General features: G+C 42.5%; 1 protein-coding gene across 1 annotated transcript in view; it reads right to left on the bottom strand.

Moving 5' to 3' along the window:
- The window catches only part of lrp4 (low density lipoprotein receptor-related protein 4), a 453,372-nt gene that overhangs the window by 19,258 nt on the left and 418,224 nt on the right, over positions 1-15,890 (bottom strand). Inside the window, exons 6-18 of the mRNA XM_037691992.1 lie at positions 12,379-12,555; positions 7,285-7,410; positions 6,307-6,515; positions 5,971-6,052; positions 4,896-5,001; positions 4,610-4,811; positions 3,989-4,178; positions 3,487-3,618; positions 2,996-3,136; positions 2,805-2,891; positions 2,553-2,724; positions 2,262-2,424; positions 336-561 (exon numbers count right to left, since the gene is read on the bottom strand). Of these exons, the coding sequence (XP_037547920.1) occupies positions 336-561; positions 2,262-2,424; positions 2,553-2,724; positions 2,805-2,891; positions 2,996-3,136; positions 3,487-3,618; positions 3,989-4,178; positions 4,610-4,811; positions 4,896-5,001; positions 5,971-6,052; positions 6,307-6,515; positions 7,285-7,410; positions 12,379-12,555 (2,013 nt within the window). The remainder of the gene's footprint in view (positions 1-335; positions 562-2,261; positions 2,425-2,552; positions 2,725-2,804; positions 2,892-2,995; positions 3,137-3,486; positions 3,619-3,988; positions 4,179-4,609; positions 4,812-4,895; positions 5,002-5,970; positions 6,053-6,306; positions 6,516-7,284; positions 7,411-12,378; positions 12,556-15,890) is intronic.

Below are 15,890 nucleotides of genomic sequence, written 5' to 3'. Positions count from 1 at the left end.
CTTTGTTTGCAAATGATGGTACTTTGCCATGGTAACTTGAAACACCAATAAAAGTAAAAGCACATATCACGGTGCTGAGCCAGTCGTTTTGATAAAACACATTGTGGTTTGGGCTGCATTAAAGTTGATAGCAGAGCAAGACCCTCTTCAGGTGGATAATAATAGGTGGCTACTTTACTAGACAGTCCCCCAAAAACATCTTAAATAGACTTGAAAGTCCATATTTTCATGCTGTAAAACTTTCTCTCAACCATTTGAAACAAATCTTTACTAATAAGCAATTGTTTACATTTTAAAAATGGTAAACAAAAGCAACGTCCTGTCCTGAGTCTTACCCGTCGCCTTCTCCCTGTCCACAGCTTGAATGTCCATCAGGCCTGGCAGGTTGGCTCGCACTGTGATGGTGTTGGCTCCGGAGTTCTTGTCCGCTCTCTGGATACTGCGGCTCTGCCAGTCAGTCCAGTAGATATGGGATCCCAAAAGGGTTAAACCGTACGGGTGCTGGACAGGAGTGATCAGAGTGTGACGATTCTGTCCATTTAGGTCAGAAGCTTCGATGCGCTGCAGGGGAGACAGATGATACCCGATTTCTAATACACATTTAGAATTAGTTAACATTTACATATCCTACATTTATACTTGAGAAAATCAAGACTGCTGCATTTTGTTAGAAACATCTCAAACACTTTCTAGGTTTCAGCTGTAAGTTTATTTGCAAAAAGATTTATATTTTAATATAACTAACATTTCTAATACACATAGACCTCGTCAACACAGGAAAGGTTTTTTTTTTTTTTCCCTAAAAACATTTTTTGTTGTTGTTTTTATTTATGTTTTTGTAAACATGGCCCCATTCCTAGAAACGTTTTCATCCACACACCAATATGCTGTAGTAACTATGCCAGGCCTGCATGTGGCACTGCAACGCTGCCACAGAAACACACCGGGAACAAGAAACAAGACCACGAGCATGCAAATAGAGCTTGCACACACTAGGTAGGCTGGATATTTAATAAACAATGTCAATATTAAATAAGTGTTGGAGAGAAGTGCAGTTTGGAAGAGATGACTGGGAGTCAAGTCATTTTAATAATAAAAGATAAGAGATAACAGTGAGAAACTGGAAGGTTTCCTCGTGATGTTCAAAGCACATCAAGGTAAATATTTTGTATGCAAGTGTCTGTCTTTTAAAACCATTTCAACTTTCCACATTCTTTACATGTGTAATTGATGCATATTGTAATTTCTTCCTGCAGTATTCGGTTTAGTATTGCTGACAGCTGATATTTTTGTTTTTACATTATTCACAAAGGTGCAGGACTTCAAGAACTTGGGGTCCACTGTCCAGGAAAATGGGGAGTGTGGTAAAGAGGTGAAGAAGAGAGTCCAGGCAGGATGGAGTGGATGGAGAAAAGTTTCAGGAGTGATTTGTGACAAAAGGGTGTCAGCAAAGGTCAAAGGAGAAGTTTACAAGACAGTGGTGAGACCAGCTATGTTGTATGGTCTGGAGACAGAGACATGGACAAAAAGACTGGAGAAGAACTGAAAGCGGCAGAAATGAAGATGTTGAGGTTCTCCTTAGGAGTGACAAGGATGGATAAGATTAGGAATGAGATCATCAGAGGTACAGCACAGGTTGAACAACTGGGAGATAAAGTTAGAGAGACCAGACTGAGATGGTTTGGACATGTCCAGAGGAGAGACAGTGGGTATACTGGTAGAAGGATGTTAGAAATGCAGCTGGCAGGAAAAAGACAAAGAGGAAGATATATGGATGCAGTTAGAGACAAGGAGGTAGTTGGAGAGAGGACAGAGGGAGATGGAAGAGGAGGACTCGCTGTGGAGACCCCTGAAGAGGGAAAAGCCAAAAGAAGAGACACTTAATGCAGTTGTTTGTGCCAAAGGTATGACATCATAGCATCAATAGGCTGTCCACACAAAAGGTTGTGTTTCGATATTTTCACTCTGGAATCCAGTTTCAGGAGCCAGTTTAGAGGCTCCTACGCTGCTGCAATGTGGACGAGGCTGAAACAATAAAATGCTTCTGCGTGTTCACAAAACCTGTGTGGACGAGGTCTTAGTCTGTGAAGAAAGTGATTAAAACGGTCTCTTTAGACTCATTTAGAAAAGTTCCTTCTATTAGAAGCAAAATGCTTTAAGTGTAGCCATAACGTAAACTTCCATTCATCAACGCTATTTATCCTCAGATGGGGATCTTTGTCTGATTATGATGGTTCTGTTCCAGTGCAGTTATTACTCACCTCTGTGTGAGCATCGGCCCACAGCAGCTGTGATCCTGCCGTGTCAATAGCCAAACCATTAGGCCAGCCCAGGTTGTTACTAATCAGGACCACACGGTCTGATCCATCCATCGCCGAGCGCTCCAGCTTAGCATGCTCGCCCCAGTCTGTCCAGTACATATAACTAAACAAATAACAACCAACGCATCATAAACACAAGAAGACTGAAAGACTGTTAAGTTGAAATTATAAGATCAAAACACTATCAGAGATAAATGGCAACAAATACAGAACACTTCAGCAGCTCCTCACCCCATCTCATGGTAGAGGGCAATCGCTCGTGGGCTGTCCAGGTTTTGCCAGATAAGAACTTTCCTCATCGAACCATCCAGGTTGGCCACTTCAATGCGGTTAGTTCCTGTGTCAGTCCAGTAGATCTTTCTGCCGACAGCGTCCACCGCTAGCCCATCGGTTGTCATCAGTCCTTCAGAGAGACACAAAGCTGGAGTCGTTACACCAGGAGAGAGCAGAACCAGCTGCTGTAACACGATCACTGTCCTCTACCTGTAGATACGAGGTCTTGCTGCGCTGATCCGTTGATATTGGCTCTGCTGATTTTCTTTAGAGTACTGTCAGACCAGTAGACTTTTCCTGCAAGACGGGACACATATACTTGTAAGGGCTCCATCTTTATTATTTTTTTTATTTTTTACTTGACCCTTAGATAATTGACATTTTTGAAAATATGCAGAAACCTTCTTTGGGGTCGACGCCGATCGCAATAGTGTTTTTCATTGAGCTATTGACGGCTAGAACCACATCGGCGAAGTAAGGAATATCCAAAGATACCATCCTGATGTCTGTCCTCCGAGCGAAGATAAGGAAGCTGCTCATCCCTGCAGACACACAGATGAATAATTGTGTCTACTTTTTTTTTTATACCATAATTCCAAATGTTTTTAATTATTTTAATGCTTCTCCTGTTTTTTTGTTTGTTTTGTTTTTGTTGTTTTCTCTTTTAATATCTGTTGGAGATTAAATATAGAAATGTGCATGGATTATTAATGTCTGATAAAAATACAAATCTTGGAGATCAGTTTGATACATCTTGATGCATGTGCTCAATAATCCAGGAAAAACATCAGTTGGATACATTTCTGATCAGATTTATGAAAAGTCGTTTTCAGTCAACATTTTCAGCTTTTATTTCAACGCTACTAGGATGACACCGGAGGTGTTTCTGTACCAGGAGTGCAGGTCTTTCCATCGCTCTGCAGGTTGATCCCAGTGGGACAGGAACAGCTAGAAGCCATGGGAGCAGGAGCCAGGAGACAGAGGTGACTACAGCCTCCATTACTGACTGAACACGGGTTGTGCACTGTTGAAACACACACAGACTCAGAACACCCACTGACCTAATCCAAATGTATACTCAGTGGAAAAGAAAAGGGAAGGTAGGGGAGAAACAAACGAGCAAACAATTCAACAAACAGAAAAACTCCTAAGGGAATACAAAATACCCTCCAACATCAATCATAAACGACAACGTTTAAGTTTGTACCAATTAACCCTCTCGGCTAAACATCTGTGCTTAACTACAAGTAGTATCAACATGAATATTGGATTAATTTATTTATTTTTAAATGAAGTCACAGAATGCACCCGAGTCATGAGCTCTTAAACTCTGCAGAGACAAAACGGTTCATACGCTGACTGCACCAAATGTGAAGTAAAATGCTGATACAAACCTGTCTCGCGGTGCTGATGGAACATATGAATGTCCATGAGATTCTCCAAGTTTTCGGCCAGCGTGTGGTGTTCCAAACCCGTGAGCTTGTCGGCACTATGGATGCTCTTGGACAACCAGTCTGTCCAGTACAGCTTGTCTTCATGTACAGTGAGTCCAAAAGGGTGAGGCAGCTGGCTGCCAATCAAAACCTAATTGATAACACGAGTACAACATACGACATAATATACATCTGTCAACAAACTATTATACAGTAATCTATAGCAATGGCTTTAACAAGTAAAGGTCTTGTAACTTTGACCTTGATTTGTGGCCTTGACCTTGGAACTGGGGTGATGGAAGGTATACAAGACATTTTGTCTAGTGATGATGCATTATGGATAACATTGATATAAATTATCTTGAGCAGATCAGAAGTTATCGGCTGGACAAGAAAGTTTACGATTGTAAGAATGGACTGAGGGACGAAGACTATACCATAGCACGTCCGCCTTTCAGCGGGCGTTTGAAAAGTAATACAAAGCTCAAAGCATTCCTAAAAATGGTAACACCTGATATAAGTGATGATTTTTTCATTTTATTTAACATAAAACACCAGCTTTGTGAGAATAAAACATGTTACCTGTCTGTCTGAACCATCAAAGTTGCCATATTCTATAGTCTTCATGCCTGCATCAGCCCAGTACAGACGTTTGGTCTCGTAGTCGATGGCGAGTCCATTGGGCCATGTCAGATTGGATGAAATGATGACAATGCGATTAGAGGCATCCATCCCTGCACGCTCGATCTTTGGATTGGCACCCCAGTCAGTCCAGTACATAAAACTATAGAGACAGAACAACATATAAAATGTTTATGTAGTGTCTTGTGGGTGTCTTAAAACTTCTAAACCTTCTTAGATCTCTTACCCTCCAGTTGGATCAACTACAATGTCCCTGGGTCGATCCAAGTTCTCCCAAATCAGAACGGTCCGCATGCTCCCGTCAGCATTTGAAACTTCGATTCGATCTGTACCTGATACCCAAAACAATCTGAGAACACGTTTCATGCAGGTGGCTGTGCATAATGAATACGGTAGAAGATACATGACTGGTGCTGCCAGAGTTTTAACGAGAGTTAGTAGGAGAGATCATATCTCTACAGTTTTAGTTTCTCTCCATTGGTTCCCTGTCAAATCCAGAATAGAATTAAAAAATCCTACTTCTAACCTACAAAGCTCTCAACAACCTAGCTCCATCTTATATTACAGATCGAATTGTTACATTTTTTTCCTAACAGAACATTTTGCTCTCAGACTGCAGGTTTACTTGTGGTTCCTAGAGTTTCCTAAAGCCGTTATGAAGCAGTTCAGTTATCAGGCTCCTCTCTTGTGGAACCAACTTCCAGTTTCTGTCCGTGAGGCTGACACATTGTCCAGTTTTAAAACTTTCCTTTTTGATAAATCCTATAGTTAGGGTTGGCTTGGGTTTCCTGAGCTATCCCTGTTATGCTACTACATGCTTAGACACTGGAAGGCAAATTTACCACATTTCCTCTTTCTGCTGCTGCATTTACTTGCTCTACTTGTTTTGTACTTCTACCTGTTTTGTACTTGTAATTATTTCTATCTTAACATGTTTTTTTGTCTTTCCTCCTATAGAAAGTACATCTGGACCTGCCATTCTACGTTCGTTTGTTTCTCCTTCCTGTCTTCTCAAACCCAGCCAGTCAAAGCAGATGACTGGTTCTGCTGGAGGTTTCTCCCTGTTATGAGGGAGTTTTTCCTTTCCACTGTCGCCTTTGTGCTTGCTCAGGATGGGAGACTGTGACGAAGTGAAGACTCGACTCAATGCTGGCTTCCTTCCTTAGATAGAGAACTTTTACTAATGGGGTATGTATGAATGTTTCTGTTCAGTGCCCCGAGAGTACTTCTGTTGTGACTTGGCAATATATAAATAAACTGAATTGAATTGAATTAAGAATTTAGGAAATGGGATCGTTTACCTGCATCGGTCCAATAAAGTTTATTGGTCACCCAGTCAATTGCCAGTCCTGCTGGGCTCTCCAAACTGGTATCCACCACCACCTAAACAACAAACAAAAAAAGATGTTGGTGACATATTTCAACATTTACAGTTTAACAACACTCAGACCATTTTCTACATAATATACATATTAAGCTTTTTGAAAAATCTTTACCTAAGGTACATGAATTTGAAGTAGCAATTTGCAGTGAGTCCCAGCAGAGGGTGATATAGCATAAACTAACAGCTGTTTTCAGCTGCTTTCCTTGAAAAGGATGAGAAGCAGTGCAGAGTTTAGACCTTAGATATCACTGACCTCCTGCTTGGTGCCGTTCCACAGTGCTCTGTTAATGGAGTCGGTTGTGACGTCCGTCCAGTAAATGTAGCCATCTTTGTCGTGCCAGTCCAGCGCCACAGCGTTGCGCACATCAGCCAGAGGGATGACATCATCGGACATGTCCTCGGTATCAAAGCTGATTCGTCGGATGTCCGTCCTTCGGGCAAAAAGCAGGAACTTGTCAAGACCTGATTAAAGACCAAAGGTCTTCTGTCAGTCTTCTAGGTTTAACAGTGGAGTCAACAGTGAACAAAGCAGAACAGCACCACCACAAAAACATCAAGCAGCCCTTAGAGGGAACATTCAGTCAAACACGCTGATTAATGCCATAAATCTCACATACATTTCAAAGAGGAATAAGAACATAATAAAGATGTTTTTAAAACCAAAGGGAGGGGAAGACTCAGATGACTCTTATTTGAGTTGAGCAACGACGTAATGAAAAAAAAAGCAATAATTGAAAACTTGTATCATATATTTCAGGACATGGTAACCAAACAAGTCACGGTAAAATCTTTAATTTTAAAGTTTTCTTTAGTTAAAAATCACATTTTACTTTGAGCAAATTTCTAATTTTCTATGTAGATGTTTATTATTTTAATATTCGCTTCAACAGCTTACACCTCAACTCACAGGCTGATCCGATTAAGTGTGTGTCGCAGGATTAACATTTTCAATGTAGTTTCTAAACTTGGGGCATTTTACGAGTCAAGCTTCACAGACAAACGTCAGAGGAGGTCAAAGACATGAAGAGGAAAAAAGATAAGTTTATAATTTAATATTTAACCAGTTAGCAGGACACATGGTTTCAGGTAAAGTTAGGGTTCAGTTATCCCTTTAAATGGTTAGAATATTTAATGAATAATATAAAATATGTTGATTTTTTTTTAAATATAAAGGATAAAATAATCATCCTTTTGATAATATCATATAAAAATGAATAGTTAAGGAACTCACTCTTGGCACAGCTGTAGTGATCCACCTTCTTGAAGCCAGTGGGACAGGTGCAGGTGTAGGTTTTGTTGCTGGGAAGACACAGGTGGCTGCAGCCTCCATTGTTGGTGCCACAGCGGTTTCTGCCACCTACAATAAACAGTCAGACACTCAGTTTGCAGCGGTTTCATCATTAGGAACGCTTCTTGTTGTTGTTTGACCATGACCAATGTTGCATGGCTTCTCATGCAAATTATCTACCTCCCCACTTGTGTAATCTTGTCTAATGCAAATTACTGGTAATTTTCTTGTGTAGACATTGGCAACAACAACAAAAAAAGGCAAAAATATTATATATTTTGTAAAACGTCTTATTAAAATGTTTTATATATCGTACTTTTCAGACTATAAGTTGCATCATTTTGCATTAAATAGCAAGTCCTACAATTTATAGTCCAAAGCGACTGATTTACGTTTTTTCACATACAAAGTATTTATAAACCAGTTTTTGGCTGAGATCTGATGATTTCATTCATTCTGACGTGAAAAATATTAAACACTACCATCTTCAGCCGTTAGAGGGTCTTCCAAGTCAAGCCAAGTGTCTCATTAGCAGGTAAAAGTGATCATTAATGAGACACTTGGCTTGCCATACCAAGCCACTTTCGTCTCACTCCGGAACTCCTGGAGCTTCGTTTTGCTGAGCTGCTCAGGCAAAATGCAACTGGTATGACCATTAAAGTGCGTTTATTAAGGAAAAGTTCAACTGAGACGCACCTTTACTATAATGTCGAGCAAACAAACAATTGTTTTTAAGTGTTAATCTTGTTAAATTCTTGTTAAAGACCTCCCATGCATGCTCCAGCGGCCGCCATTTGGCAGCCAATCGATTTTTGGCACAACCCGCGTTTCCGGGTGGTCGGCAGTGATGCATAATAGGTGCGACTTATAAGGCTAAGCAACGTATTTATGCTTTTTCCACTTTATTAGCCATTATTGGACTGTTGCGACTTATTTGGCGGTGTGACTTTTAAGGCGGAAGGTACAGTACATTTCCTGTTTTAAACGTGCAGACTTTTCCAAAGTGAGACATAGAAATTTCCCCGTCATTTTTTGTGTCATTTTGATGTCTGTTAAAAAAAAAAAAAAAAATCCCCAAAAAGGTTAACTAAAGAAGTACAGTCCAGACAGGAGGGTTGGACATCAAGTCTCGAGAATCGATTGGAACCCTGACTAACACTCTGATTCTCACAGCATAGTGCTAATTTTTCGATACCTAGTCCACTGACAGGAAGAAGTCGCCGAACACCAACGAAGAAGAATGAACAGACAGTGTGTGCGCAACCATGGACGGTGTGCAGTGGTGATCTAAAGTGTGGCTTAACTTTAATATAAGAAATGACCAGTCAGCTCAGTGCAACACTTGTAATAAGATTATATTGTGCAAAGGAGGGTGCACGACCAAGATGATTAAACACCTCTGGCTTCATGGTGTAGAAGTAACAGAGTGCCTCGTCTTTGACGTGCTGTGCCAGTCAACCTCCACTACCTCCTCCGGCTCCAACACTCAGCCTATGGTTTTTATGATGTTCTACTCTTGGTTCTTGTGTATGTATGATGAATGTAGAGCGTGTCAAAGGAGAATTTATGCCACAGTTGTGGTAGACAATAAAGTTTTATCTTATCTATCACCCGCTGCAGTCAGAATGAAGTAAAACAATAAAATAGGTCCAATATAAAATATTTATTAAGGAAGCTAACAAATAGTGGTGGGACATCTCAAATGCAAATACCATGCTAACGTTACCTCATGTAATTTTTCATAGACAAATGACAAGTTCATAAGTTTGATATTTATATACTGGTTGAAAATAGTCAAGTGAGAAATTCATAGTAAAGTTGATAAAAAGTAAAACGTTCAAAGAATTGAATTTCAAACTATGTCATCCAGAAAGAACTCTGGTTAGCGAGTTTATTTAAACCATGCAAACTTCTTTGAACCCTGCCTCTAAAAAGAATCGAAATGAGAAATCGGAACCGTTCAAATTCAGACAACGCCTAACCCTAACAGACAGTAAACAGGGAACGCTTATTTCCATTATAGGTTTAATGTATTTGAGTTCTTGGTGTTTAAAAAAACAACAACATACAACAGGGCTATTCAACTAAATTGCTCAGGGGGGCACAGTTACTGAAAGCCAAGAGGCTCAGGGGCCGGACATCCAGCAATTATTGTCATTAAGTAAATTTGTTTAACGGTTTAAAATCTACAACAAAGTCCATGCTCAATAATCCAGGTATAAAATCCAACATTTTCCAGTCAGGTCATCTGGACAGTTTCTTTTTTTGTGCTGAAACGTTTCGCCTTCAATCCAGAAGGCTTCATCAGTCAAGGAAACACACAACAAAACTGATTCTTCCCCCAACAGCTTACTCCAAAGTGGAACAAACCAGTTCTGCTTGTGATTAGATGGTCTCTTTGGTACGCCCCTCCTCCATTGCCGGCCCTCTTCCTTGTTGACAGTCTTGTCAAACTGGTTGAAAACAACAACCAGTTTGACAAGAAACCAGTTTGACAAGACTGCATCGAAGGCGAAACGTTTCAGCACAAATAAGAAACTGTCCAGATGACCTGACTGAAAAATGTTGGGTTTAAAATCTAGTTGTATTTAAAAATGAACTCACCTGTGGGCCTGCTTCGGCCCCCGGGCCACCAGTTGAATAGCCCCACAATATAAGGTTCCTTTTAAAACAAAGGCATAGCCTACTTTATAGAAATGCATATCACTCACCATCTTTTATACCAGAATTTGACATTGACATTATCCTACGCTGCAAAATAACAGAATATGTATTTGGGTGAAGATTCTCAGTCATATAGCAAAACTATGAATTTTATCATTTTCAGGCAACTGAGCTTGTTTTGTTGTTGTTTTAAGGCATTTGCTTCTCATCTGAAGAGTTATCTTAATTCTGTTTGAAAAGTGCCAAGTTTCAAACCTGCAGCTAAGCTCATATTAAAATCACTCTAAAGGTCATAAAGGTCTGTGTTGGTCTGGTCCACATGAGACGGTTTGGATGCACGAAGGTGCAAACTGGTGTGAATCTGGCTCAGGATTAAATGCTCATGTGTTGGATAGATGAAACCTGAGACCTGCTCCTTAGTTTAATGTTGGCTTTTGTCATGAGAAAGCTTGTTTAGTGTCTTTAGGAGGATGTGTCCCGCTCTTTGGCCTTGGATAGTGGATCTGAGTCGTATGATGTTAGGAGTGAGTCCATGCCTTCAGGTTGAAAAACGTTCCTGTAGTCAGTACACTTCCGTGACATCTCCTCATAGATTAACAGAACCAAAGTGTTTCTGTCTTGTTCAGCCTTTTCCACAGACGTGAGCTCACACGACTGACAGAACCTCTGCTGAAACAAACGGATCTCCCTGAACTCCCGCTGGCAGCACCGAGGCGGCTCACAGTTCACTCTAGTGTCAGGCTGTTACAATATTGTTCAGCAGTATGAAAACCAAAAGTTTCTCTTGGTCGTATGTCAACTCAAACAGAGTTTGTTATCAGAGAACACAAGACTTTGCTGTCACTGCTCCACTGGCCAGTTCACCACAGGGTCTGACACCAGAGACACAAATCACTCTTTCATCTGTGAATTAGCCACTGACTGAGGCCAGTTTTCACTCCTCTGACACAGTAAGAGTAAAAATGCTCTTCAACATCCATAAAGTTTCATAACAGCTATAGTTGAAAAATATTAGATGCTTATCTGCTGCTATGACAATTATGAAAATGTTAAAAAGGACTGCACCCTGACACAAATTAATGAGCTTTTCTCAGCTTTTGCAAACTCTATTTAAAACCTGTTGGTGTCAAAATAAAGCTAACACACATGAGATTTGATTAAAAGTGTAAGAATCACAGCAGATTCTATTGTTTCACAGAAAATGAAGACGGAAGGTGAAAACACTTTTCTGAGATTCCTGATTTCAGTCGTTTATTTTGTAAGGTGAACAGCTGAGATTCAGTTTTATGTTTGAATCATTTTGCACAATTTGTTTATTTGCTGATTTAACCGTTTGTAGTTTCAACTGCATTTGGTGATCATAAACATTTTCATGAGCTTTTGGCCAAGATTCTGATGTTTCTGTAGCTGCCACACATGTCCATGTTTAATTAATAGACCTGAATTTTGAACATTCAAAAAATGTTGCGACAATTTTTTGTTAAATAGTTGCAGAATTGTCACAAATGTCTCAACCCCCTTTCCAGTTTAGTTTTTGTGATTCTTAAAAGCCAGAGGTGTATTTTTGATGCTTGCATAGATTCCAGTGTTTCCCCTACCATTATACAAGCGGGGTGCCCCACCCCGTCAACAGAACTGAGCACCCCGGCTACCAAACTGACCGCCGAGCTGTGGCAGGTCTGATGCAGACCAAGGAGGCAACGAAAACAACGTCAGACCAGTTTTTAAAACATGCACAGAAAAATGGGACGTGCGAAATGAGCAGCATAGAAGAGTTACTGACGCTGCTGTCTCTCTGCAAAAAGACTGATGACAAGAAAGGAAGGAAGGAAGAAATGAAAGGGAGAAAAAGGATGAAAGGACAAATATAAAGAAAGTAAATTAATGCATGGATGAAAGGAAAGGAGTAAGGGATGGATGGATTAAATGAAAGGAGGAATAGAGGATGGATGGATGAAAGGAAATGAGGGAGGAAGAAAGGATGGATGGATGAAAGGAAAGAAGGATGAGAGGATGGATGATGAAAGGAAATGAGGAAGAGAGGATGAATGGATTAAATGAGAGGAGGAATAAAGGATGGATGGATGAAAGGAAAGGAGGAAGTGATGAATGGATGGATGAAAAGAAAGGAGGAAAAGAGGATGAATGGATGAAAGGCAGAAGAGAGGATGGATGGATGAAAGGACCCATGTATTTAACCAATAACTCAAACCATTTCAAAACCAGTCTTTGACTGGGCAGCAGAAATAAACAGACTCCGTGAGACTCGGCCAGTCTGGAGTGTTGCTGCTAACAGCAGAACCATTCACTCCAGAGGAACAGAAACCAGTGCAAACAGGAAGCACTGTGCTTGTTCTCCAGCTGTGCACCGACCTGCAGGCTGTCTCTGGGGGTGCAGGGTGTGGATGTCCATGGGGAAGTGCAGTTTATTCCGGATCACCTCCTGGTTCTTGCCGGTGAATTTGTTGGCGCTGTTTATGCTCTTGGTATGCCAGTCCGTCCAGTAGAGGCTGTCCTCAAACACTGTGATGGCAAATGGATGAGGGAGGCCTGAACACAGAAAGAGTAAAAAAAACAAATGATTTAAGAAAAAAAATATTTTAAGGAAAAAAAAGACAAGTAAATTAACAGGTGCTAAATGTGTCACCTTTATATATAAATATTGATTCTGGGAGACACATTTGGACATTTCAGTCTCAACACCAACAAGGAAAGATCCTATTTTTGGACTGTTCCAGTAACACTCTTCAAAAATTCTCTTATTTAGCGCTGCGGTCTCGACTGATGTCATGCTGTCCTCATGCAGAGCTGCTTTCAATTACTCTGCCTCTCATCTGGGCTGCCTGTGGCTGCTTCAGCTGTGGTCACTGAAACCCTAAACAAAAGGCGCTCCCATGGTTTTCCATGCATAATCTCACTTTCCTGTCCAAAATCTGACTGTGAGATCAAGTGGAAACATTTCGCTTGAATGGTAGACACACGATGGTCTCTTCTACTTTAGGTCTGCAATGACAGATTGTTTTTAATTTTGCAAGTTTTGATGGAAGATTTTAATCTCGACAGGAATATATCTCAGATTTTTTTTCTCCATCATACAAACATTTTGTTCATTATGTGTACTATAGACCAAAAAGGACAACTAAAAGTGTTTTTGTAACTTGAAAAAAAAATATATATATTGGTTAACAACAGGGAAATTGTGTAGTTTTAAACAAGTGTTACAGCATTTACAAATTACATTATACATTTACCACATCTTAATAAATTTAATGGGATTAAAACACTCTTCAAAGTGGTTATCACCCACTCTAAAGGCAAAAAAGAAGCAATGCTTCTGTTTGTGTATCTGTGTGTGCACATTAATTTCTATAAACTTCTATCCATCCATTCTCTTCTGCTTATCTGGGGTCGGGTCGTGGGGGTAGCAGCCTAAGTAGGGAGGCCCAGACTTCCCTCTCCCCAGCCACTTCGGCCAGCTCCTCCAGGGGAATCCCAAGGTGTTCCCAGGCCAGCCGAGAAACATAGTCCCTCTAGCATGTCCTGGGTCTTCCTCTGGGTCTCCTCCCAGTGGGACATGCCCAGAACACCTCACCAGGGAGGCATCCAGGAGGCATCCTAACCAGATGCCCGAGCCACCTCAACTGGCTCCTCTCGATGTGAAGAAGCAGCGTCTCTACTCTGAGTCCCTCCTGGATGACTGAGCTTCTCACCTCATTTCTGAGGGAGAGCCCAGACATCCTGCAGAGAAAACTCATTTCGGCCGCTTGTATCTGATATCGTTCTTTCAGTCACAACCCAAAGCTCATGACCATAGATGAGGGTAGGAAAGTAGACTGACCGGTAAATTGAGAGCTTCACCTTTTGACTCAGCTCTCCCTTCACCACGACAGACCGGTAAAGCGCCCGGTTCACTGCCGACGCTGCACCTATCTGCCTATGGATCTCATGCTCCATTTTTCCCTCATTCGTGAACAAGACCCTGAGATACTTAAAACTCTTCCACTTGGGGCAGAACCTCCTCCCCGACCCGGAGACGGCACTCTACCCTTTTACGTCTCAAGACCATGGCCTCGGATTTGGAGGAACTGATCCTCATCCCGGCCGCATCACACTTGGCTGCAAACCGCTAAAGCGAAAACTTTAGATCACGAACTAATGAAGCCAATAGGACTACATCATCTGCAAAAATCAGAGAAGCGATCATAAGGCCACCAAAACGGATCCCCTCAACATCTTGGCTGTGCCTAGAAATTCTGTCCATAAAAGTTATGAACAGAATCTGTGACAAAGGGCAACCTTGGCGGAGTCCAAGTCTCACTGGGAACAAGCCTGACTTACTGCCGGCAATGCGGACCAAGCTCTGACACTAGTCGTACAGGGACCTAACAGCCCGTATCAAAGGGCCTGGTACCCCATACTCCCGGAGTACCCCGCACAGGACTCCCCAAGGGACCCGGTCGAACGCCTTCTCAAAGTCCACAAAGCACAAGTAGACTGGTTGGGCAAACTCCGACGCACCCCCCAGGACACTGCTGAGGATGTAGAGCTGGTCCAGTGTTCCACGACCAGGACAAAAACTGCACTGCTCCTCCTGAATCTGAGGTTAGACTATCCGATGGACCCTCCTCTCCAGAATCCCCGAATAGACCTTACCAGGGAGGCTTAAGAGCGTGATCCCCCTGTAGTTGGAGCACACTCTACGGTCCCCCTTTTTGAATAGTGGGACCACCACCCCAGTCTACTAATCCAGGGGGACTGCCCCCTGATGTCCACGCAATATTGCAGAGTCGTGTAAGCCAACACAACCCCACAACATCTTAAGTCTTAAGGAACTCCGGCCAAATCTCATCCACCCCTGGGACCCTGCCACCGAGGAGCTTTTTAACCACCTTGGCGACCTCGGCACCAGAGATTGGAGAGCCCGACTTAAGGTCCCCAGGCTCTGCTTCCTCAGTGGAAGATGTGCCAGTGGGATTGAGGAGGTCTTCGAAGTATTCTGCCAACCAACCCACAACATCCCGAGTTCAGGTCAGCAGCACACCACCTCCACTATAAATAGTGTTGGTGGCATACCGCTTTCCTTCCTGAGACACTGGATGGTGAACCAGAATCGCCTCAAAGCCGTATGGAAGTCATTCTCCATGGCCTCTCCAAACTCCTCCCACGCCTGTGTTTTTGCCTCAGCAACCACCCGAGCCACATGCCGCTTGGACTGCCAGTACCCATCAGCTGCTTCCGGGGTCCCACAGGCCAAATTGGCCTGATAGGACTCCTTCTTCAGCTTGACAGCATCCCTCACCGCCAGTGTCCACCACCGGGTTCGAGAGTTACCGCCGTGACAGGCACGACAACCTTGTGGCCACAGCTCCGATAAGCCGCCTCAACAATAGAGGCGCGGAATATGGCCCACTCGGACTCAGTGTCTCCCGCCTCCCCTGTAACGTGTTTGAAGCTCTCCCAGAGGTGGGAGTTAAAGCTCCGTCTCACATGAGACTCTGCCAGATGTTCCCAGCAGACCCTCACAATACGTTTGGGTCTGCCAGGTCTGACTGGCATCCTCCCCCACTATTGGAGCCAACTCACCACCAGGTAGTGGTCAGTGGACAGTTCCGCTCCTCTCTTCACCCGAGTGTCCAAGACATGCGGCCGCAGATCAGATGAGACGACAACAGTCGATCATTGAACTGCAGCCTAGGGTGTCCTGGTGCCAAGAGCACATGCCCTTATGCTTGAACATAGTGTTCTTGATGGACAATCCATGACGAGCACAGAAGTCCAATAACAGATCACCACTCGGGTTCAGATCAGAGGGGGCCATTCCTCCCAACCACACCCCTCCAGGTCTCACTGTCATTACCCATGTGAGCGTTGAAGTCCCACAGTAG

The sequence above is a fragment of the Nematolebias whitei genome, chromosome 2 (genome assembly GCF_014905685.2).
Source record: "Nematolebias whitei isolate Nwh7 chromosome 2, NemWhi1, whole genome shotgun sequence".
In the NCBI taxonomy this organism is placed as follows: Eukaryota; Metazoa; Chordata; class Actinopteri; order Cyprinodontiformes; family Rivulidae; genus Nematolebias; species Nematolebias whitei.
This window is presented reverse-complemented; position numbering and strand designations above follow the sequence as displayed.